At 41.1% G+C, this 26,439-nt stretch overlaps 1 protein-coding gene across 2 annotated transcripts in view; it reads right to left on the bottom strand.

Annotated features, from left to right (window-relative positions):
* Positions 1-26,439, bottom strand: part of plcb1l (phospholipase C beta 1-like) — a 480,463-nt gene that overhangs the window by 251,033 nt on the left and 202,991 nt on the right. For both annotated transcript variants that reach the window (XM_057823348.1, XM_057823349.1), the window contains one exon: positions 3,244-3,348. In XM_057823348.1, the coding sequence (XP_057679331.1) occupies positions 3,244-3,342 (99 nt within the window). In that variant the 5' untranslated portion in view covers positions 3,343-3,348. The remainder of the gene's footprint in view (positions 1-3,243; positions 3,349-26,439) is intronic.

The raw sequence follows: 26,439 nt of genomic DNA, 5'->3' as shown, positions 1-26,439 counted from the left end.
TCATCTTCAAATTAACGCCCGTTGCTTCAGAACAAGTCGATGGACTATTTTGTACGCCTTTGTGAAAACACAGAGAAATGGGCAACTTTTTTGAAAAAAACTACAAAGGTAAAAAAGAAAGCCCTGAAAGCCAGTTACTTTGTTGCTAAATCCCAAAAGTCCCAAACTGTGGCGAGACGACCAGCCCTGATGTGCTTAAAGACATTGCTCAAGTCCCCTGTCTGATAGTTTTTCAAGCCTAATTGCTAAACGTTTCACACTGAGTGAGTATAAATACTGAGAAATTATTTTATAATTAAATATACTGTACAGAAAGTAATTTTGGAACATTTCGGTGTGGTGTGCCGCGAGATTTTTTTCCAACGTAAAAACGTCCCGTGACTCAGAAAAGTTTGAAAAACACTGCTCTAGTCATCCTATCTTGATCTGTCGTCATTCAATTCAACCAATCAGAGCAGCGAATGTAGGCAATTTCTAGCCAATCACAGATAAGGGAGGCGGGGCGAGTAGCCGGCCATTGGGTACTGCGATTGGATAGGGATTGCTCCGGTTACAGAAATGGCGATTGAGCGGCTCCTCCGTTGCTAATTCAAATTGGAATCGACATCCATGTTTTTTTTTTCAAGAAACTAAAGACGAACTCAAGCCATGACAAAGACTCGGCCGAAAGTCAACATGAAGGGATAGCGCTGCCACCTCCTGCAGTTTCACTGACTGACACTATCATCAGAAAATTTAACGGGTAAAAACGCCACTGTTACGGCTAAATTTACATTGAAGGAGTGTGCCCCCCCCAAAAAAATGTAATGCCCCCCCTGTAATTGCTTTCTGCAGCCGGGTCTGCATGCTCACTCATTGTGCTGAAGCCCATAAAATCATTTGGACCCAAGCGCCAGCAGAGGGCGCCAAAAACCAAAAAGCAAGTAACAAGCGGACATTACACTGCTGTCATTTTAATCTGTTTGAGCGGGGCATGTGCGTTAATTGCGTCAAATATTTTAACGTGATTAATTTAAAAAATTAATTACCGCCCGTTAACGCGATAATTTTGACAGCCCTAATCGTGATACTTTGCATCCCAAAAGGTTATCGATATGCTCATGCTAGGAATTGACATATCGTTTTAAAATGTTTAAAAATAAGGAAACCAACAAGTTGCTACCAAAATCTTCCACCATAATAGTGTCTCAGTTAACTCTATGGCTGCCATAGATGGTGCTCGACGCCCAATCCATTTGACTGGGAGGGCCGAATCGAGACCAGAGCATTCGCAGGCAGTCTTTCCGATTTTCAGGGCATTTACAGGTCACTTTCTGTTCATTTTAGGGCATTTTCAAGTCACGTCCTGTTGAGTTTCAGTCACTGCCTATTCATTACCAGGTTACTTATTGTTCTGCAACCCAAAATCAACCGGAAATTACCCATAAAATGCCCCAAAATCAACAGGGGGTAAGTGAAAATCAACAGGTAATGTGCCCAAAATGACCTCGTTGCTGGCATTGGCTGCCACAGAAATGGTAGGGGTTCATTCGCTGCCACTCTTCCAGTTCAAATAAATTGGACGTCTGCTAGTAATAATCTTACAGCAGAAGGATAGCTTGTGTTTGTGTTTATTAGTTGTTTTGTAGAATATCTAGAGTTGTATCGCCAAATCGTGAGATCATCGTTACCGTGAGCTTTGTATCGGAAATCGTATCGTATCGATTAATACAATAACAAGAGAAGAAAAACATGAATTAACATCGATTAATCGATGAACTAGTTAGTTCGAATAATCGAGTAATCGGATAAGGAACATAAAAAATTGAAATACCTGAAATGATCCTCAAACGATATATTAAAAATAAAATAAAATCAGTATCTAAGTACAATAAAAGAACAATTAGCTAACTTACATAGCAAAAATGCACCGGTGAAAATGGCTGGGAGTGAATGAGTTAACAAATGGTCCAAACACATATTCCCACGAAAAAAAAAAAAAAAAAAACGCTAAATATACCTATAAGCTAAATTTCGAATGCTTTAAAAAAAAACTTAGCTTATGTTGTTCTTAACAGGAAGCAGCTGGATTCAGCCATGTTAAATGAGTTATGTCATATTGAATGTTGCCACTAGAGGGCAGTGTAACCACCCAAATGAATAAAACTAAATGCAAAACAAACCATTACAACGGCACATTAAACAAATACTCAAAGCAACAAAATTTAATTTGAATCGTTTTTCTAATCGAATTACTCGAGTTAAACGATTAATCGTTGCAGCACTACTTATACAGTGAACATTCCCTCATTCAACTGGTCCTCCCAGTTAAAATGGATTGGACGTCTATCGCCGTCAATGGAAGTGAATGTCTGTACTGTTCCACTAATACAGTAGTAAGTATTCAGTATAACAGTAAATTTATGAATACAAATCAAATGAAAAGTGCAGTATGTCAGGACTGACCATCCATCGTGAATCTGCGACCCGCTTTCGGGACTTGACCCACCAGTTGACAATCACTAGTCCAAACCGCAAGCTTATCAACAATCATTCCTATGTTCTTGCCTCATAACTCCTCGTGTTTGTCCCCTTTTGGCATGACAATCACATAAACGTGTGTTCAAATGCATTCCATCCGCTCACTGATTTAGGGTTCTCCAATGACATCACAAGGCATGACTCACTCTAGTGAATACATTGTTGGCCTACATTGTCCATTATAATTCAGAATTGTTCTATATGGTATTCAGGATGCACCATGCAAGAATTCTTGAAATGGGGGGGGGGGGGGAATATATAGTAGAAACATGAAGTGGAATAAGCTGTTGCCTGTTGGCAACTGCCTATTGGCAAGATGCAGCAACAGAAGCTGAGCGCAGGATATGGCTATTTGCTGGAAGGGGCCACTACTAACCATGGATGCTTTTGACAGTCCACTCAGATAGCAGCGTGCAATCAATTTTAATCAAGGTCATTTGTCTACACGGGCAGTGATAACAAAGAGAGGGATCTCAGAGGAGGGGTTATGGGGGCTTGATGATAATGATAATTATGTTTTGTCAACTCAAGTTTAATTTCAATAATACCAACACGCACGCCCGCCTACTATACTACAAGGCGTGTAAACAAGCACGTGCGCGCGCGACGCACTGTCACAATCCATCCATCCAGGACGAGTACATTGTGTGATAATAATTCTGCAATCATGAAACATGTCAGTGTAAGCATGCATAAGGAGAAAACGCTGTGCTGGGTACTCACATCGTCCCATTTCATGAATTTGTTGCCCCGTCTGAGGCTCTCTGGCACGGACACCGGCTTGAGCTGCAGCGCGTGGACTCCAGGCTGAGCCCCTGCCATCTAGTCCTCCACGCGTGAGAGAAAGGGGGAAAAAAGTCAACAACCTGCCTCCTCCTCGTTCCTTTACAAATTCCCACCCACCCCCCAAAAAATGATGGTGTTTCTTGTTATTTTTTGCTGACACCCGCCAAAGCACGGTCGCTGTCAGTGCGCCGCGCGTGCAGCCCCGCATTGACGGCGGCAGGCAGCGCGTCCTGGGTGAGTGTGTTGGTGTGAGGGGGCGGGTGAGTGGACGCGAGCAAGCCAGCTTCACAGACTGAATGACTGATTTGGAAAGACTGGAGGAGCCACGGGGATGAGTAGTGAGGAAGAGAGAGAGAGAAAAATCACGATGAATGGAGGACGATTGAAGAGGATTTGGCGCCCTCCCGCGTTAGAGGCAATATGGAGTCACAATTCATTGATGATACAAGCATGGGCGTAGGTTTGGGCTCAATATTGGTAGGGACCAGGGGTGAAAGTAGCCCCCCCAGGCAGCCGAAAATGTCCTTGCATGTAATTGACTTTCCAGTGTATGAATTTAAAATTAAGACTTTGCAGGTAAATATTGTCTATAAAAGTTGTAAAGCAATAAAACAAACAACAAAAATGAACTAGGCCTGCAAGCAGGACTGAACGGGCCCTCGCGATCTAGCGCAACTCGGACGTCACGCAACTCGGACTGTGTGCAGGTCAGGGCGGTGGCAGATCCTCCTCTCTAATCATCTCATTAGAACCTAACATGCTCGAAAGTCGCCTATTTACATTCCCACACCCAAGAGATAAAAACCCCTATTGGAGAGAGTACTACAAAAAAGGAGCCACTACTGAGCTGTGCAGCCAAGCCCTTATTCAAAACTAAAATTAATCTTCTAACTGGGCCAATTCGACCAAGTGTGCCAACTATTGTGGCTCTATAAGCTGCCTGAGTCTCTGAAAAAAAATATTTCCTTTAAATGGCGAACAAAGGGTCGTCACGGCAACAGACAGAGACACGTGGACACGGGCCGTAAATAAGTATTTTAATAGGTCTTGAAACTACAATGACCAACCTGAAAAGAACTGGACATGTATTGGAAAAACGAGTGACTTTCTATTGCCACTAGTTGGCGCTGTAGGGTTGATGCAAATGACCCCTACAAGGCCCTTCAGGGTATGACTCTCAACAAGCACGGGAAGTTTGGCGCAGATATGTTGTATATCTGCCGAGTTATGACTGTTCAAAGTTTTTGGAGAGAAAAATTGTTGACAGTCACTTTCACTTTCCTGTTTGGACCCCTCCGCTTCAACGAAACTTCAATATTTTTCATCAGGCACCTGAACACAGGTCTTAAGGCTTCCCTTTTGCAGGTTTGAGGTAGATTGATTTTTTCCCTTTAGAGGAGGAGTGTGTCCCGTAAAAAAGGGCATTTCCTGTTCCCACTAGGAGGCGCCAGGCACAAATGGTAAATTTTCAATCCAGTCCTGCTCAGGCTAGTATACCTCACACACATGCCAGATTTAAAATAGATTGAACGTTGTATGAGGGAGTTATCAGTCATTTTCCGAATTCGGTGTTTTGGCGAAAAAATGGCCGACTTTGGCACCCCGCCCAGGTCAGGCCCGTGAATGAAAACACACCATTTTTATAACTTAAGATTTCATATGCCTCATGAACAGGCTCGCCAATTTTGAGAATGATCAAACTAATTCCCTAGGTGCCAAGGTGTAAAATGTGCACACTGTAAATCGATAAAAATTTCACATTCAATCCAAAATACCCGATTTCCTGTAGGATTTGGAATGTGTGTGCAAGAGACTTTTTGGAGCAGTTTTGCACAAAGTTTTGACTCTCCAAATTTCATCACTCTATGTTAGAAAAACCTAAATGGAGAGGCCTTTTTGAAAATTTCAAGGGGGCGCCACTGAGCCATTTTGTTAAATTTTTTCGTAACGTTGCAAGATTATCGAACGTTATCCAAAGCCGCATGTATGTGCAAATTTTGGTGAGTTTTTATGCATATTCAAGCCTCCAAATGTAAACTCTTACTGTGAACCCATGAAAATTTCACATTCGATCCAAAATACCCAATTTCCTGTTGGATTTGGAATATGGGTGCAAGAGACTTTTTGGAGCAGTTTTGCATAAGGTATCTACTCCCCAAATTTCCTTGCTCTATGTTGAAAAAACCCAATAGGAAAGGCCTTTTTTAAAACTTCTTTCTTTCGCCACTAGTTGGCACTGTAGAGTTGATGCAAATGACCCCTACAAGAACCTTCAGGGTATGACTCTCAACAAACACGGAAAGTTTGGCGCAGATATGTTGCATATCTGCCGAGTTATGACTGTTCAAAATTTTTGGCGAGACAAATTGTTGACGGTCATTTTCACTTCCAGTTTGGACCTCTCCGCTTCAACGAAACCTCAATATTTTTTATCAGGGACCTGAACACATGTCTTGAGGCTCCCCTGAAACAGGTTTGAGGTCAATAGATTTTTTTCCCTTGGAGGAGGAGCCTGTCTCGTAAAGAAGGCCATTTCCTGTTCCCACTAGGGGGCGCCAGGCCTAATGGGTAATATTTCAATGCAGTCGTGTTCAGGCTGGGATATCTCATATACATGCTAGAAATGAAAAAGATTGAACGTTGTATCACGGAGTTTTTAATCATTTTCTGAATTTGGTATTTTGCCCAAAAATGGCCGACTTTGGGACCACGCCCAGGCCCGACCCTTGAGTGAAAACACACCATTTTGAAAACTTAAGATCTCATATGTCTCCTGAATACTCTGACCAATTTTGAAGACGATCCAACTATTTTCTTCAGCGACAAGGTCTCAAATGTAAATCGATAAAATTTCACATTTGATCCAAAATTTCCGACTTCCTGTTGGATTTGGAATATGGGTGCAAGAGACTTTTTGGAGCAGTTTTGCACAATGTATCGACTCGCCAAATTTCATCGTTCTACGTTGAAAAAACCTAATAGGAAAGGCCTTTTTGAAAATTTCAAGGGGGCGCCACTGAGCCATTTTGTTAATTTTTTTTGTAGATTATCAAAATTTACGCAAAGTTGCATGTATGTGCAAATTTTGGTGAGTTTTCGTGCATGTTCAGGCCTCCAAATGTAAACCCCAACTGTGAACCGATAAAAATTTCACATTTGATCCAAAATATCCGATTTCCTGTTGGATTTGGAATATGGGTGCAAGAGGCTTTTTTGAACAGTTAGGCATAAGGTATCTACTCCCCAAATTTCATTGCTCTACGTTGAAAACCTGAGAGGAGAGGCCTTTTTGAAAATTTTAAGGGTAAAGGGGGCGCCACTGAGCCATTTTTTGACATTTTTTCAAAACGACACAAGATTATCGAAATTTACGCGAAGCGGCACGTATGTGCAAATTTTGGTGACTTTTCGTGCATGTTCAGGCCTCCAAATTGGCCATTTTCATTTGCCCTGAAAAAAGAATAATAATAATAATAATAATAATAATAATAATAATAATAATAATAATAATAATAATCCTTTGCAAAACAATAGGGCCTTCGCACGTCTAGTGCTCGGGCCCTAATGAAATGAACAAAAAAAAATCATTTTTACAAAGGGTCATTATTAATTTTCGAACAGATCATGTGACTACCACCTTAGAAACTAGAGATGTCGCGATCCGATATCTGGATCGGACGCCGATATGGGCAAAAAAATGCGTATCAGTATCGGATCGGCCGACACGGAAAAATTCCGATCCAAACTTCCGATCCAGTTTTTTTGAAAGTCTGGTCCGTGCACCGACTTACATAATCCATTCCAGTTTTTGCTTCGGTTTCCCTAAAATCCGGTCCGCATTTTACGCACACCTTCAACACACTACATTACCGTCTCCCAAATGATTGAGAGACTATCGGTAAAAATATCAGGTGTGTGGGATTATTTCACTTTAAAAGGACGACAAAGCCGAAGAGGCAGAGTGCAACATGCCACAATAAAGTCAAGCGTGGTGGTAAAGCTGTAAGAAGTGTTAATACAACCAAACTAATCAAGGATTTATTGAAATACCACCACAAACAATACAAGGAGTAAAAGGAGAAAACCGAAGACAAAGAAAGGTCATACGCAAAGAACACTGGCAGAAACTTTTGCTATGTGTGACAAACTGCCATTGACAGTCCCAAAACCCAGGGAATAACAAGAGTCATTGCCGAAGGAATCATTCTGGATGAAGAGCCTTTATCTCTCGTGAGTAAAGTGGGATTTAGACGCATCGGGCAGACTTTTTTCAAAAAATATATATTCATATATTTATTCTAGAACGATGTATGTATGTACTTTTCCAGCGTTATTTCGCTGTGTAAATGCATTTATAATGATAAAAATATGTAGAGTATTTAAACATTGAGAAAACTTGCGTTTTTTTTCTGCCAACTCGAGGAGATTAAAATAAATGTCAAATCCACTATCCACCTGTTAAAACACACCTGCAAATATAAAATATATAAATGTTTATTGAATATCCGTCTTACAGTCTTGTTTAACTGGGAGAATTTGTTACAAAAGACAGGCTATAATTTGTTATCATTATGCATATATGCAGTGGCGTCACCAAACGTGATCACACAAAACGTAACCACGCATCGCTCCTGAGTCCTCACAAATAAAGCATAAAATTTTGTTTTTTTCTTTTTTTCGGACTCGTGCCTACAAATAAAACAAAATTTTGGGTTTTTTTCGGGCTGGGCAAGCATATCAAAGGGAGTGTGTAATAGTTAATAGTTTCAGGTTGTTTGTGTGTTTTGCTTTTTTAAGACAGTTTACAATATTATTAGCATGTTTTACTGTCTGAATATGTCATTTCTGTTTGTTATTTATAATGTTTTGTGTTTATCATTTAATAAACAGGTCAGTTTCTTGTTACCAACCATTATGTGTTATTCCAACTCACCTAATTCAGCTGGCAAGTTGTTATCAAGACTACTAAAACCCTTTTCAACATAAGTCTGACAACTAAGTAAGGAGGCTAAATAACTTTAAACTTTAATACATGCTCAGAGAGGCCGGTATCGGTATCGGCCAGTATCGGTATCGGATCGGAAGTGCAAAACAATATCGGTATCGGATCGGAAGTGCAAAAACCTGGATCGGGGCATCTCTGTTAGAAACGGTCATTTACTTTGCTTAGCCAAAACCACCTGAGGACAGAAGAAACAAGATGGATATCCGTAATTTTTTTCAAACCTAAGCTTTTAAAAGAAACAACTGAGCGAGAACCAAGGATTGAAGATGTGGACCATGAAACCCCGGAGAGCACCGCCACAATTGTGAGCGGAGTTTCAGTTTGTCCCACTAAAGATGCTAATTGTACAACTGAGCCACAACCGGGGGTAGCATATTCAATGGACGATGTCCTTGGCCAAAAATATAGCTGTCCGAAGCAGCCTGATTTAGAATTCCTCTAAAAAAATGACAGGAAACCAAAAAAAAACAAAAACAAAAAAACGCTCATTTTCACTGTATGATTATTAATATTCCTGGCTGGAATGTTCAGTCAAAAAGGATGCCATCTCCTGTTTTTTCTGCCGCCAGCACAGACTTCATAATGATATTGACGGGACACATTCCCGAGACACTGCGCCACGACTTCAAATTGAGGGCTGTCCCACACCCCGCAAAGTCGAAGTCGGCTGCAGTTATTCTCAAACATATGCAGCGATCCAACGCCGGATTTAGGTTGAAAAAGTATGAAAGCATACAAACAGGAAGTATTATCTCAGGACTGATTTGTTCGAGGAGTCAAGGTAATTGTTATATTTTTCGTACCATGCATGCATTTTGAAACGTTGTGAAAAAAATCAATGGGAGAAATTAACCGCTACGGCGTTGGCGTCATAATTCGCAATATTTAGGTAAAATAAATGCTAACTTCCCGTTTTTTGCTTTCAACCAAGAATCAAGACTGTTTTATGTTCATACAGTTGGGCAAATAAGTATTTAGTCAACCACCAATTGTGCAAGTTCTCCTACTTGAAAAGATTAGAGAGGCCTGTAATTGTCAACATGGGTAAACCTCAACCATGAGAGGCAGAATGTGGGAAAAAAAACTGAAAATCACATTTTTTGATTTTTAAAGAATTTATTTCCAAATTAGAGTGGAAAATAAGTATTTGGTCAACTACAAACAAGCAAGATTTCTGGCTGTCAAAGAGATCTAACTTCTTCTAACAAGGTCTAAGGAGGCTCCACTCGTTACCTGTATTACGGGCACCTGTTTTAACTCATTATCGGTATAAAAGACACCTGTCCACAAGCTCAGTCAGTCGCACTCCAAACTCCACTATGGCAAAGACCAAAGAGCTATCAAAGGACACCAGAGACAAAATTTTAGACCTGCATCAGGCTGGGAAGACTGAATCTGCAATAGGTAAAACGCTTGGTGTATAGAAATCAACTGTGGGAGCAATTATTAGAAAATGGAAGACATACAAGACCACGGTTAATCTCCCTCGATCTGGGGCTCCAGGCAACAGCTCACCCCGTGGCGTCAAAATGATAACAAAAACGGTGAGCAAAAATCCCAGAACCACACGGGGTGACCTAGTGAATAACCTACAGAGAGCTGGGACCACAGTATCAAAGGCTACTATCAGTAACGCAATGTGCCGCCAGGGACCCCCTGCTGAAGAAAGTACACGTCCAGGCCCATCTGCGGTTCACTAGAGAGCATTTGAATGATCCAGCAGAGGACTGGGAGAATGTGTTATGGTCAGATGAAACCAAAATAGAACTTTTTGGGAGAAACACAAGTTGAAGGAGAAAGAATACTGAATTGCATCAGAAGAACACCATACCCACTGTGAAGCACGGGGGTGGAAACATCATACTTTGGGGCCGTTTTTCTGAAAAGGGACCAGGACGACTGATCTGTGTAAAGGAAAGAATGAATGGGGCCATGTATCGAGAGATTTTGAGTGAAAATCTCATTCCATCAGCAAGGGCATTGAAGATGAGACGTGGCTGGGTCTTTCAGCATGACAATGATCCCAAACACACAGCCAGGGCAACAAAGGAGTGGCTTCGTAAGAAGCATTTCAAGGTCCTGGAGTGGCCTAGCCAGTCTCCAGATCTCAACCCCATAGAAAATCTGTGGAGGGAGTTGAAAGTCCGTGTTGCCCAACGACAGCCCCAAAACATCACTGCTCTAGAGGAGATCTGCATGGAGGAATGGGCCAAAATACCAGCAACTGTGTGTGAAAAGCTTGTGAAGAGTTACAGAAAACGTCTGACCTCCGTTATAGCCAACAAAGGGTACATAACAAAGTATTGAGATGAACTTTTGGTATTGACCAAATACTTATTTTCCACCATGATTTCCAAATTCATTCTTTAAAAATCAAACAATGTGATTTTTATGGGTTTTTTTCCACATTCTGTCTCTCATGGTTGAGGTTTACCCATGTTGACAATTACATGCCTCTCTAATATTTTCAAGTGGGAAAACTTGCTCAATTAGTGTTTGACTAAATACTTATTTGCCCCACTGTATCTATTAAGAATTCAGGGATTTAAGCATTTATTCACAAGAATTATTCATGTAAAAAGCTCTTTGTGGTGATAAGGCGGTGCCACAGTGGCACATTAGGCATATCTACGTAAAATAAATGCTAACTGCCCGGTTCTTTGCTCCTTTAACAAAGAATCGAGACTGTTTTACGTCCATATCTATAAAGAATTTTGGGATTTAAGTATTTATTCACAAGAACTTTCAACGTAAAAAGCTCTTTGTCTGTGTTTCCACTCGGTCAGCTTTGACTGAGATAGCCCCCTTATTAATCGGTCCCGCACCCCATGTCCCATCAATATATTATGAAGTCTATGCCGCCATTTTCGAACTCACCAAGAGTGTGAGTGACTGGAAAAACCTGGGTTTAAATTGGATATTTCCACAAAAACGCAAAAATCGGCGTCTACTTCTCCACAGAAAAACGTGCTTGCTCACACACGCACCCACCCACACACGCATAGCTGGGGTACCTGTATTTACAAGCATGGGCTAAGCTACTAACCGAGCATAAATCTTGTAAGTTAATTTTATTGCTGACACTGCGTTTCGGGGTCATCAACATGTTTTGCGCCCCCCCGGCCACAAAAGTCCAACTCCGCCTATGCATGCCACCCCACAAAGCAAAATTAGTTTTTATTCTCCGTCACTTGAATTCCAAGGCAGTGCTCTATAAGTACTGTATACCGGTTGGCACTTGTTACGATGTTGACTTAACTCTGAAAAGCTTGAAATGGAGACGAAAATACTGTAAGATTGGACAAAGACTTGAACAGAGGACAGTTACTTTAGATAGGGACGACACACAAAAAACACCTTCAAACATCATCTGTTTGTCAAATTCAGAGGCAATTCTGGTAATGATTGTGGCCACATGCCTCATTTACAGAGCCTGCTGGGAGTAACAGACTGTCATTGTATAAAGTCCAGTAAGCAAGTGCTGGCCTTTTTTTCCCCCCTTCTTCTCCCCCGACTACACTTAAAATAACTCCAGTCACTTGAGTCTAAAGTGCGCCTGAAGGTCTTTAACTTTTTTGCTTAAATTAAACATAAGCGCCGACTGTTGTTCCCTCCCTCACCCTCAGGATATTCTCCCAAAAATGAGATGACTAGGGACTCAGGGTTAACTGTCAAATCTTTACTGGCAGGTTTCAAGTCAGGTTCCCTGATCGAGCATGACTGCATTTTGTGGGACCGGATAAGGAAAGGGGCTTTGTATTCAAAGAGCCACCCGATGACTCACGCTTATTTGAGACTACGCCGAGTGGCGCTCAAGCTGGTGTTTTTACACCCTTGAATGAGTCACGCTCAGTCTCGTTTTTTTCAAGTCCGTCACGCCCATCGTGCACTGGAAGCCTCACGGGATGAATGCTGTCCTTCCACAGTGCAATGCCACTAGGCAGACGTCGCTCCATCGGTCTGTCTGAAGGAGTCGTCAGTGCTCGAGGAGTCTTGAGTTGCAAATGTTAAGAAGGCCAGTCTTCTTTCATTTGTGTCTTTCCATTCGAGCAAGTAGCGAGGGAGCCACTGAGGGAAGACGAGGATGCTGTGACTCAGCCAGTTGGCAGTTTCTTGGCTTGGCAGAGATGTCCAAACTCTCAGATCTGACTGACGGGTCAAGACTTCCCCGTCAGCCGTGGGAGTAACCTCACTGACTTAGCTTGATTTTTTTTTTTTTTTTAAACAGCAGTATGGCATTTAGGTTGAATTTCCCTCCCCGCCCCCCAAAAAGTAACATAATTATTACGCATCAAATTACAACTAGAGTTGTCCGATAATGGCTTTTTAACCGATATCCCGATAATGTCCAACTCCCAAAATCCGACACCGATATCAAACCGATACCGATAAATGCGGTTGTGGACTTAACCTATTATGACTAATTGTATTGTGGTGCCCTACTTGATGCTTTAAAAATAATAATGCTCACAGAACAAATCCCAAGCAGTAAGTAAGTAAGTTTTTTTATATTCTGAGTGACTTAACAAGCATTTGAGTATTTGGAGTAGGATTAATATAGGGGTCTCCAACCCAGTCCTCAAGGCCCACTGTGGGTCCTGGTTTTTGTTCCAGCCGATCCAGCAGAGACAGTTGAACCAATGAGGCTTCTGCTAAAACAAGCCACACCTGACTGCAATCAACTGATTGCACTTGTAAAACACCAGATTGGGGGAAAAGTGTTGTCATCTTGTTTTGTAGGAATGAAATCCTGCACCCACAGTGGGCCTTTGTGGAATAGGTTGGGGACCCCTGGATTAATAAATATACAGTGAAGAAAATAATATTTGAACAACCTGCTATTTTGTAAGTTCTCCCACTTGGAAATCATGGAGGGGTCTGAAATTCTCATCGTAATCTAAAAAGAAAATTCCAGAAATCACAATGTATGATTTCTTTTTTAACTACAGTGGTATGAAAAAGTATCTGAACCTTTTCAAATTTCTCACATTTCTGCATAGAATCCCCATCAAATGCGATCTGATCTTCGTCAAAATCATACAGACGAAAATACAGTGCTTGTTTTAACGTAAACCACCCAAACATTTATAAGTTTTCATATTTTAATGAGGATAGCATGTAAACAATTACAGAAGGGGGAAAAATGAGCAAGCGAACCCTCTGCCTGAAGAGACTTAGGAGACTTGAGAGCAATTGAAACCAATTTTTACCAAACATTCTAAGTCAAGTGTGTGCCCAATCACTGATGAGTGATTTAAAGCTGCACTGCCCACTATAAAACACACACCTGGTAAGTTTCCAGAAAACACAGAATGGGATGTTAAAATTCCTGTGCGGGCACATGCAAAAGACTTCTCGATGAATGTTCGTAGTAAAGATAGGGGAATTAATTTGTGGGTACGCATCCTCAGTAGCGTTCCACTGGGTCATGGGGTGTTTCGGCCTTTGACACTATACACCCTCCCCAGAGGCGGCCAGCTGCAGGGTGATCAGCCCTGAGCTTGCGTCCCAAGCCCAATTTGCCAAGGCAGTCGCCTTGGTGCAAGGTGGCAAAAAACCTCAGAGGGACTATGCATGGCCGGGGTGTCCATTTCCCTGAGCCAGGCTAAGGCTGACCGCATACCTCCTGACGCACTACTTGGGGGCCCAGCTTGGATCGTTCCTCTTTAGCCATAGCCACTGGCTGCTTCTTTCAGCTGCTTCTGCCGCAGCTTTGATGGCTGTGTGCTGGCTCTGGCCCCTGACTCCCAAGTCCCTCAGGAGCTTTGTGTAAGTTGGTCCCACAAAGCCTCTGCACCCGACTTCCACTGGGCGGACTTCAGCGTTCCAGCCACGCTGTTGAGCTTCAGCGGCTAGCTCGAAATACCGCAGGTGTTTTCGCTCATATGCCTCCTCTATGGAGTCCTCCCATGGTACAGTGAGTTCGATGATAAATGCCTTTTTTAAGGAGGGGGACCAGAGCACCAGGTCAGGCCTCAAGGTGGTAGTGGCGATCTCTGAGGGGAACACCAGCTGTTTGCCAACATCTGCCAGCATCACCCAGTCGCGTGTTGGGAACAACTGGCTAGTCTCTGATGGTGTAGTAGACCTCACAGCAGCTGTGGCCCCTTCACGAACAAAGGCAGGTCCCCAGGAGATATTAGATATCTGTGGTAGAGCGTTGATGTGAACTCGCTTTCCCTCCAGAGTAGAAGCAATGCTCTTCAAGACCTGGTTGTGGCGCCAAGTGTACCATCCTTGGGTGAGGCTGGTTTTACACCCTGTAAGTATGTGTCTGAGGGAGGCTGGCTTGGTGCACAGGACACACGCAGGATCTGTGCCAAACCACTGGTGGAGGTTAGTTGGCATTGGGAGGACATCGTATGTTGCTCTGATGGCGAAGCTCAAGCTCGTAGCGTCCATGGCCAGTACATCCCTCCAACTCAGCTTCCTCTTTTCAACACCCTCCCACCGTATCCACAGGCCTTGTTTGCCAAGGGCGACTGCCTTGGCCCCTCTTGCTGCCTCCTCTTGACGCCGCACTTCCTCCACCACCATCTTCCTTCGTGCCGGCACAGTGGCACTTCTCCAGGCTGGATGGCTAGCTGTTAATCCAAGGCCTCCTCTTCCTTGCTAAACATTCCCCACAATGTCAGCGTGACTGAGAGCTGCTGTTGCTTCTTCCACTGCCCTTGCTGGTGTCCACTTTTGGCCAGTAGCCAAGGTTGGTGCAGTTTCCCTAACCACTGGGGTCTTTGGATTCGTTCAGTGTCAAATGCAGACGTGTTTTAGCACACTTGAACTCCTCCATAAGGCTGGTAAGAGTCAACTTGAGGGCACTGTCTCCATAGAGGTCTTTGGCTGTGAGGCAGCGCGGGACTCCATGCCACTTCTTGACGTGAGCCGTTACTTTTCTTTCCATCTTCTCCACTGTTGAGACAGGCACCTCGTAGATTGCCAAGGGCTACAACACCCGTGGTAGTAGCCCAACCTGGAAACACCAGCACTTAAGCTTCCCAGGTAGTTGGGTATTGTCAATAGCCAGTAGGCCTGCACTGATGTCATTGCCCAGTTGCTCAACCTGGTCCTTGTCTTTCAGGCTCGCATCATAGCGCCTTCCAAGGCTTTTGACTGGCTGTTCAGACACAGTGGGGATTGGGTCGTCTCCGATGAAGAACTGCAGGTCAGTCAGCACTCCCTTCACCATCGAGATGCTGCGTGACTTGGATGGATTAATCTTCATGCGGGCCCAACTGATGTTTTCCGCGGGTTTTCTGTGCAACCTCCTGGTGCATGGGACTATGGTAGTCAGGGTGGTTATGTCATCCATATAGGCTCTCAGGTGAGCAAGCGCCAGCAAGAACCAAGTTTTTGTCCTCCCACAACCCTTTTTGCGGCTCGGATAATGACCTCCATTGCCAAGGTGAATGCCAAGGGAGATATGGTACATCCAGCTATGATGCCTACCTCAAGGTGCTGCCACGAGGTGGTGAATTCAGGTCAATGTCTTGATGAGAAGCATTGTATGAGCATCATGACTCGGTCAAAAGAGCTGTCTGAAGACCTGCGATCAAGGATTGCTGATTTGTACAAAGATGGGAAAAGATACAAAACCATCTCTAAAAGTCTGGATGTTCATCAATCGACAGTCAGAGAAGTTGCCTACAAATGGAGAGAGTTTGGCACTGTTGCTTCTCTCCCAAGGAGTGGCCGTCCACCAAAGATGACGCCAAGAGTTCAGCACAGAATACCCAGAAAGATTAAAAAAAAAAAAAGAACCCTAGAGTATCTGCTAAAGACTTACAGAAATCACTGGCACAGTCCAATACCTTTGTGCACACATCAACTATATGTAAAACGATGTCCAAGAATGGTGATCATGGGAGGACTCCACGGAGTAAGCCACTGCTGTCTAAAAAAAACATTGTTGCTCGTTTAATGTTTAATGCACTTGGACACTCCACAGAAGTTTTGGCAAAATATTTTGTAGACTGACGAAACCAAAGTTGAAATGTTTGGGAGTAACACGCAACGGCATGTGTGGAGGAATAACAGAACAGCTCACCAACATCAACACTTCATGTCCACCGTGAAGCATGGTGGAGGGAGAATCATGATTTGGGACTGTTTTGCTTCCTCGGGCCCTGGGCAACCTGCAATTGTGAATGGAAGAATGAATTCAAACGTTTATCAGGATGTTTTGAAGGAAAACCTGAGGCCGTCTGTCAGAGAGTTGAAGCTAAAAAGAAGATGGATGATGCAACAAGACAATGATCCAAAACACAAAAGTAAATCAACTTCAGGATGGTTTCAGAAGAACAAAATGCACCTTCTGGAGTGGCCAAGTCAAAGTCCAGACTTGACTCCATTGAGATGCTGTGGCAGCGATTCATTCCAGACATCCCAGGAAGCTGACTGAACTATAGCAGTTTTGTAGAGAAGAATGGGCTAAAATTAGTCCTGATCGATGTGCAAGACTGATCTGCAGCTGCAGGAAAGAGGTCTGGTTGAAGTTATTGCTGCCAAAGTGGGTGCCACAAAACATTAAATGTGATGGTTCACTGACTTATCCCCCCCCCCCCCCCCCATCATTGTTTGCATACTATCCTCATTAAAAGATTGAAAACCTATAAATAGGTGGTTTTAGTCAAAGCAGACAATGTTTTTTTCATCGGTGTGATTTTGAAAAAGATCATATCACATTTGATGGTGATTTTATGCAGAAATGTGAAAAATTCCAAAAGGTTCAGATACTTTTTCATAGTTTTAATAGGTGGACTAACAGGTCTTTCAGGGCCAGAAGTCTATTTGAAAGACAAGTGTTCAGATACTTATTCGCAGTTGTATCTCACAAAAAAATCGTTTGATTTCTGGATTTCTCTTTTTAGATTATGTCTCTCACAGTGGGCATGCACCGACGATGAAAATTTCAGACCACTCCTTGATTTGTAAGTGGGAGAACTTGCAAAATAGCAGGGCGTTCAAATACTTATTTCCTTCATTTTAATGAGTATTTTAGTAGATTTAGTAAAGGTATTTCATACGAACACCTGTGCCTGCTATGCAACTGCCTCTCAATGGATGTTATTTTGATGGTGCTTAGAAAGTCAAACTGTTTTAAAGGTAGTATTTAATGTCAACATTTTGAGAACCACTGATTTGCTACATTTGGACTCTAGCTTTAGAATCTAATCTAATCTTTGGATCTAAATTTAATTGATAAGAGCCTTAGAGAAAAGACTTCTTTGATGTCTTTTGCTAACAATACTAACACTAAACACCCAGGTAACAGGAATTTAATTCTTGGTGTCTTTTTATCGGTGCTGTCGCCATGCCCGATACACTCCTTCATTAAACTTTGGAGCATGAAATCAATTACAAGCTGGGCCAAATCCCTAGCGTGACGCTCCAGTGTTTCATTGTACACTTTGTAAATTTTTATTCTGCTTCACAAGATGCCAAGAGTCGCACAGAGGGCAGCAGACATTAAAAAAAGAATCTCATCTCACTAATGTAGTGTATGAACCTCAGGGAAGGACGAGAGGTCCCTGCTTGTTTAAGTGGCTGTTCTGTCCCCTGTGTGAACCCCAAATCAAACACTGTCAGCATCTATTATGTAGCACATCAGCACAACCACGTGGAAGACTGCTGTAAGTGCAGGTGTAGTGAAGTTATTCATTGCCAAGTAGCTACGTACTTTGGTAAACCTAATACTGTATAAATATTGATTATTTAAAAAAAAAAAAAAAACAAGAATTTTAATTTCTGGAGCATGCAGTTATTGGCTGTATGTAAGTAATGTTGCCGTTTTGTTTAAACAAGGGATAGAAAAAACGGGTACTGTTAAAGGGCTATATCTAGCAAAATAATACAATTTTAAAAGTTAGCAATATTGTTAGACGATTTGACAGGAAATGGCAGCCTTTAAACATAAAACTGGCAAATACCTGAAACGTAAATATTCACATTTATTAAAGAAACAGAATACTTCTATTTTTATTGGACATTTTTACGACTGATATGAATATTTTGTTTTATACTGCTTATTGATATCTGTATCCTATTTTTGTTATCAATTTAATTCAAATTACATGAATTTTTAAAAACAATTATTCACTAATTAATAGATATTTTTATAATATGGAATAATTATATATTATAATCATAATTACAATATTAATGAGTTCGGATTTTATCTGTTATACAGTGAGCCCTCCTTTTTCGTGGTTAATCGGGACCCCTCCAACACCCGGGAAAATAAAAAAAATGCGAAGTAATGGTGAAGCTTATTTACATTAAAAACAAATTTTTTAATTTATTTTTTTGTGTGTGTGTGTGTTCAAAAAATTGTTCAGATTAAACATAATTTGGAAAGAGATACATATTAGACATGTCCCTCCCCCTCCAAAGAACAATAAAAATTTTAAAAAGAAAAAAAAAAAAACTTACCAGTATATGTATATTTTTTCTGAATAATTTTTTCAGCACTGCAAATGTAATAATTATGATATAAATGAGATACAGTATAAATAAAAGAAAGCGATGTGTACATGTACAGTATACAGTGGTATGAAATCTGATATTTGTCAAAATCACACAGATGAAAAAACACAGCGCCTGCTTTAACTAAAACCACCCAAATATTTATAGGTTTTCATATTTTAATGAGGATACTATGCAAACAATGACAGAAGGAAGAAAAATAAGTGAACCATTACATTTAATATTTTGTGGCCCCCCTTTGGCAGCAATAACTTCAACCAGACGCTTCCTGTAGCAGCAGATCAGTCTGGCACATCGATCAGGACTAATCTTAGCCCATTCTTCTCTATAAAACTGCTGTAGTTCAGTCAGATTCCTGGGATGTCTGGCATGAATCACTGTCTTTAGGTCATGCCAGAGCATCTCAATGGGGTTCAAGTCTGGACTTTGACTTGGCCACTCCAGAACGTGTATTTTGCTCTTCTGAAACCATTCTGAAGTTTATTTACTTCTGTGTTTTGGATCATTGTCTTGTCGCAGCATGTATCCTCTTTTTAGTTTCAACAGTCCGACAGACGGCTTCAGGCTTTCCTGCGAAAAACCCTGATAATCTTTTGAATTCATTCTTCCCTTATGATTGCAAGTTGTCCAGGCCCTGACTCAGCAAACAGCCCCAAATCATGATGCTCCCTCCACCATGCTTCATGGTGAGGATGAGGTGTTGATGTTGCTGAGCTGTTCCATTTTTCCTCCACACATGAAGTTGTGAGTTACTACCAAACTTTGGTGTCATCAGTCCACAAAATATTTTGCCAAAACTTCTGTGGAGTGTCCAAGGGCCTTTTTGCAACCATTAAATGAGCAGCAATGTTTTTTAGACAGCAGTGGCTTCCTCTGTGGAGTCCTCCCATGAACCCCATTCTTGGCCCTAGTTTTACATATAGTTGATGTGTGCACACAGATATTGGACTGTGCCAGTGATTTCTGTAAGTCTTTAGCAGACACTCTACGGTTCTTTTTTACCTCTCTGAGTATTCTGTGCTTAACTCTTGGCGTCATCTTTGGTGGACGGCCACTTCTTGGGAGAGAAGCAATAGTGCCAAACTCTCTCCATTTGTAGACAACTTCTCTGACTGTTGATTGATGAACATTCAGCCTTTTAGAGATGGTTTTGTATCCTTTCCCAGCTTTATACAAATCAACAATCCTTCATCTCAGGTCTTCAAACAGGTCTTTTGACCCAGCCATGATGCACATCAGACAATGCTTCTCATCAAGACAGTTCTTGCCAGGTTTGTGTTTTACAGTGGGAGGGGCAGCTTTAAACCACTCATCAGTGATTGGACACACCTGACTTAAAATGTTTGGTAAAAATTGGTCAATTGCTCTTTAAGTCTCCTAAGGCAGAGGGTTCACTTCGTTATTTCCCCCCTTCTGTTATTGTTTGCATGCTATCCTCATTAAAATATGAAAACTTATAAATGTTTGGGTGATTTTCGTTAAAGCAGACACTGCATTTTCCTCTGTGTGATTTTGACAAAGATCAGATCATATTTGATAGTGACTTTGTGCAGAAATGTGAGAAATTCCAAAAGGTTCGGATACCTTTTCATACCACTGTACATACATACATCTTAACATTTTTAAATTAAATATTGTATTTTTAAATCTTTTTTAATTGAAAAAAAATAGCGATGGACTGAAGGTGCAAAGTTTGAAGCGCGAAGTAGCGAGAGATCACTGTATTTTGTTTTATTTGTTGCAACGATTCCCCCCTTCCATCTTATTGTATAGTCCTTTCCTGCCTTACTTATCACGTACTATATTTTTCTTTGCTGTAAAGCATTTTTAAAGGGCTATATAATAAATAAAAATAATTGTTGAATTATTCTATTATTGCTGTTATTATTTGTTTTATCTGTTCAATTAATTTATAATTTCGGTACTTAAATTATATATTGAATTCATTCTATGGCTCTTGCAGTGAATAATATTGATTAAAACGTGTTACTACTTCTACTACTAATAATAATAACACATTAATAGTGATAACAACGCTCGTAATGCATGACTGAATGAGATAGAATGGATTCGTGTCATATGAAAGTTCACCAGAAGATGACGCTATGGTACAACATGAAACTCACCAGGAGTATGCTAATTGAACGGACTCCGTATGTTCAGAAAATGAAGTGACGATGTTCAAATAAATTCATTTTCTTAACATTTTATGACTGCTCAGAGAGAGAGAGTGAAAAGGTTATTCAACTTCATTTCTATTTCCATTAACTCTTTAAGGGACATTGCTCACATTAGTGGACAGCTATTAAAAATTAATTGGACGTCTAACGCCGTCAATGGTTAGGTAAAGAGCTATGAAAAAAAAGTGCATGGAGGTTCATTTCATTTGGGAACATAATATAGGATAAAAGTGATTTTAGCGAGGCTGGATGTATGGGGGGGCCGGGGTGGGCACGGCCCACCCAGACGTGAGTCGTGCCCACCCAATCAAAATGACGGTGTTCTGTTATGCATAAAAGATTGGTGGATTTTGTGATTGAATACCTGAGTTGTATTGCTTTTACGTCTTATTAGCATCATCTAGTTGACGCCTTGATTTACTGCATTTCATGCACACTTTATTTGAAAGAAACTGCAACACGGAAGTGACGTTGTTCAGTAGAGAATCACACGACAACGGCCGCAGTCAGTTCACACCGTCTCTGTGACCACTTTGCCTTGAATTTGAGGTTGCATCGCCGGTATTTATTGTTTAAATGTGTTTAAAAACGTAAATATGTGAACTGTGTGTACTTCAGTGCAAAATGTGAGAGATTCACTTAGCATGAAACTTGTAATATGGTAATTACCCACGAGTTGGAGGGTCAGCAAAACGGCGTCTCGGGCGCTCTGCTAATTGTATATTCATATTTTCATATGCAGTTTGCTACAGATAGTGCAGTACATATGTTGATTGTGTGTTTTGTCTGTTTTCTTTAGTTTCACCCTTTTGAGTGTTAATAAACCTGCTTAGACAAAGCCACGTCTGCAGAGTCGTTGATACAAGAAAGGTGTTCATTGCCACGACTATTGTGACGGCACAGTCTGGAATATCTATTGTGGCGTCGCACTGGATATAGAGAACGCACGGAGAGTTGGTCCCACCTACTTTTTTTATTGCAGGATTAAATTTTTAAGCTAGGATAACTCAATTAAAAAATTTTAATCGTTTGACAGCCCTAATAACCCTTACTTTTTGAGGCTGTGGTGATAAAGTTAATATGAGAAACTTGAAACTGTTCAGTGTTGCAACTGTTCTATTTAGCACATCAGATATTTTTTAAAGAAAAAGTATTAGCCAATGTTATCTATTTTTATTTTGTTTTTCAAAATGTATTTTCTATTTTTGAGCAGAATTCTAGCTTTGTATAGGCTAAAGTTCCTCTTGTTGAAAGCACAAAAGTGTGTAATAAACAACTAGCACATTTATATTTTGCATTTTGTTTTCTTACTGTACCGAGAATGAACCGAACAGTGACCTCAAAACCGAGGTACGTACCGAACCGAGATTTTTGTGTACCGTTACACCCCTTGTAACAATACAGCATCATGTATTCCAAATGAATTTGCCGATCCCCAAGCTACGGCTCCTGGACCCCAGTTTAAAGTGCATGTGACACGAAAATGCATGTTTATTTCATAATACACGCGGTATTTTATGCTCCTTAATGATATGGGCCGCTTGGATGCGTGTGGAAGCGATCGCTATATTTATTTAGTTTTTTTTAATCCCGCTCCATGAAAATGAGTGACTTCCGGCTTCGGTCTTGCATTGAGGAGGAGGGCGCAGTGACGTGTACGGGTGAAGGCGTCCTCTTCACTATACAGTCGTTCTGTTGTGTATGAGGACTAAGGATTCAGCTGATTTTTCGGATTAATACATTTATTTTTCGTATCACGCCAGCCAAACGGCTGCAGAAAAATCTTGCTCTATGAGGGAGAGGCGTGTGCGCCTTTTTGGAGTTTCAAAAGGTTCCCATTCACCGTGGGTATTGGCCAAAACAAGCCCTACTACTGTGGAACCATTGGACTTTCTTTAAATAAAGGAGTACTTACATTTGATCATTGATAGGCATGTAAAAAGCTCTCCTCATGCACATTAGCTGCACGTTAGCTGCACAACAACTGCAGCCGCCCTCCTCCGGAAAACTAGCTGTAAATTGCTCTCCGCCGGGCGGTTTGCCGATCCACGAAGACAATCGACAACCCAGTCGTCATGTCAAATAATCCGGTCTAGTTATGTGTGATTTTCCGCTTCGAAGACTTTGAAACATCTCTCGGTTCGGGTTAGCATGTCGGCTAGCTGTCACGCCTCTTGGTTTGTTTACATTCTCTGAAGCCGGGGAAGGGAAATGACATATGTCCGATTTAGGTGTCATAAAATATCGCTCGGGAGGTGCGACAGTAAAGGTGAAGTCGAAAGTTTTGACCATTATGGAGTAACTTTGCTAAGTCGTCCTGAAAAAGTGCATTTTTATTATTTCATATTCCATTTAGCACAAGACTGTTATTTTTCATGACCATGCCATATATTTAGCAGTTGGGGAAAATACTTGGTTAAAAAGAATATCCTGTAAAAATATTGAAGTAAAGAGACAGAAACGATGACATTTTGCAGATCTCTTCGTCGCGTTTTCCTCGTTGTGAATAGTTCTCCCTTGACGGGCTGACTGGTCCTTCTCAAGCCATTTATTTAGCTATTGGGGAAAAATACTTTGATAAAAAGAATATCCTGTAAAAATATTGGAGTAGAGAGACTAAAACAATGACATTTTGCGGCTCTCTTCGTCGCGTTTTCCTCGTTCTGAATAATTCCCCCTCAATGGGCTGTATAGTAAAACCGATGAGCCCAGTCTCCCGCTGACGTCATCCACCTGTTGGGGACGCTTGAGCCCTATAATGGTAGGCGTGGCTAACCGTCAGATTAAAAGACTAATTTCTCGTCATCTGCCCTTTGCTAAATTGTTCTATATATTCGAATCGTCTCAAAATATGATTCTAATTCACATAATAATGCTATTTAAGACTTTTTATCTCCTGTCGTATGCTCTTTAAGGACCACTGCAATACACACAAACACGTGCACTCACACACGTGGTAGCACAAACACAACAGTTGGTAATGTCAACAATCAGCTAAGTATTGGCGACTATCAAATTTCCCAACCTGCGCGACGTCAAGCGAGGGGGACCACACAGAGGCCTTTTCAGGCTCATGCAGGAAGTCAAAGACATCAGTCATGAGCGGCAGCTGGGCGGCCGGTTTTCGCTCGTCTGTCACAAAGAAGTCATTACGACGCACGTCAAAGCCCGAAACAGGGGGGAAAAGAAAACACGGCCGACGAGTCGCCGGGACGTGTAATGGTGTCTTTTTACACTCCCACCGACAAGAAACGGACAAATTACATGCTACTCACGTCGCGCTAGGCAAAGATAGGGTGCAAACACCCTGAATGCCTTCTCTACTTAAGAAAATGCAACTGCAAGAGTGATTGACCTGTACAAATGACTGATGACTGGACTAGATTGACACCAGAATGGACTATTTTAGTTATGACACACAATTAACATGCATAGTGAACCCCCTTATATACATAATTCGGCATTGGCAAAATTATCCCCTGCCTATTATTATTATTATTCCTTTTACCCGTTTTTTTGTTCTAGTTGGAATAAAGCCTACTGCACGCCACACAAAGCTGCAGAAATTGAAAGGGAAAAAAAGGAACTGTTGACAGTTTTGTCAGGTTCAAATCTTTCACTCTGTGTGCATTGGGCCTAAAAATGTGCCTACCGTAATTTTCGTACTGTAAGATGCTACTTTTTTCCCTCATTTTAGCCCTCTGTCTCGTTCCACGACGAAACTGAGTAGCATGCCTGAAGAAATTGAACTAGTTTATTGCAAATATTTTTTAAAATACTTTTTTTCAATGTTATATTTTTTTAGCAAACAACCTTTTTAAATTGTATATACCGGTAATTTTCAGACTATAAGGCGCCATCCACCAAATTTGACACGAAAGCGACATTTGTTCATAGAAAAGCCGCATTGGACTATAAGCTACAGCTAGCCTTACTGTATATTACGGGATATTTACACCAAAAGATATTAACCGGTAACACTTTATTTGACAGTGGCGTCATAAGACTGTCAGAAGATCGAATGAACCACCACGAAGCTTTGAACCAATTACCGTAATTTTTGCACTATAAGGCGCACCTGACTATAAGCCGCCACCCACCAAATGTGACACAAAAACGGCATTTGTTCATAGATAAGCCACACTGGACTATAAGCCGCAGCTGTCCTCACTGTATTATGGGATATTTACACCAAAAGATATTAGCCAGTAACACTTCATTAGACAACGGCATCTTATGACGGTCAGAAGACCAAATGAACCACCATGAAGCTTTTAACCAATTGGCTGCAAAGCTTCATTGCTTCAAGAAGCTTCATTTGGCCATCACTGCTTCCTTGGGGGAGACAGTCAACCTTTTAAGCCACCTGCTGTCAACTTTGTTGTTGTCCATCATGCCTCCTAGCATGCACTGCAGCGCAACAGATGTAAATAACAATCAAAATTCAGGTTCTTTGCTAATTATTTATTCAGTTGCTGTTCCTGTTTGTTTAAATAATTTCTAGTTGCGGTATTTGGTAACACGTTATTTGACAGTGGCGCCATAACACTGTCGTTAGACAATTAGACATAATTATGACATGACATTGTCATGAGCATTAACGAATGCTTATAACAGTTATCATTCAGTTTTATTCGGCAAATGATCTCACTTTTTAATGGGTGTAAAAGATCAGAGCGGGACATAAATGGAGTTGGTAACATAATTTGCTGGATGACACTGAATGACATTTGTCATAAGCATTCAGTAATGCCCATGATAGTGTCATGACATAATTATGATGGTCTTATGTAGGGATGGGAATTGATAGGATTTTTACGATTCAGATTCCATTATCGATATTGCTTAACGATTCGATTCTTTATCGATTCTCTTATCGATTCTAATTTGGGGGGGGGGAATAACAAACATTTAGATTGGCATTGAGTTTGTTTAATCAGAAGTCACAACCTTAAAAACTCACAACAAGGTCAAAAGAGGCCCAAAGCCTCAATATTAACTATGGCAAAAAGTGGCAAATGCACAAGAATGTTTAACATTTTACTGAAACATTTTTCTAACAGAAATAAAAAATATTGGTATATATTAGCAATATGTGTTAAACTTGCAGGGGTCCCCAAACTTTTTCCAGTGAGGGCTGCATAACTTTTCCCTTCTCTGAGGGGCCGGGGTCAGTTTGTAACAGAAAAAGTGTGACGATTGCAGGAGTGCCTGAATGTAAAACAATTATTGTTTTTCAGAAAGCCACAATCAAATAACCCTTTCTGGATATTTCACGGAACAAAAGTAAATAAAATAATAATATAATATAATAATAATTAATAATAATAGCACTATTAATCAAATAGATAATAACCAAATAACCCTCTCTGAGTTCTTCACAGAAAAAGGCCAGAAAATAAATAACACTATTGAGAAAAAAAAAAAAAAAAAGCTCTCTGGTATTGTTCAGGGGGCCGGACTGAA

This window comes from Corythoichthys intestinalis, chromosome 19, assembly GCF_030265065.1.
Source record: "Corythoichthys intestinalis isolate RoL2023-P3 chromosome 19, ASM3026506v1, whole genome shotgun sequence".
NCBI lineage: Eukaryota > Metazoa > Chordata > Actinopteri > Syngnathiformes > Syngnathidae > Corythoichthys > Corythoichthys intestinalis.
The sequence above is the reverse complement of the archived record's forward strand: the minus strand, read 5'-3'. Positions and strand labels throughout refer to the sequence as shown.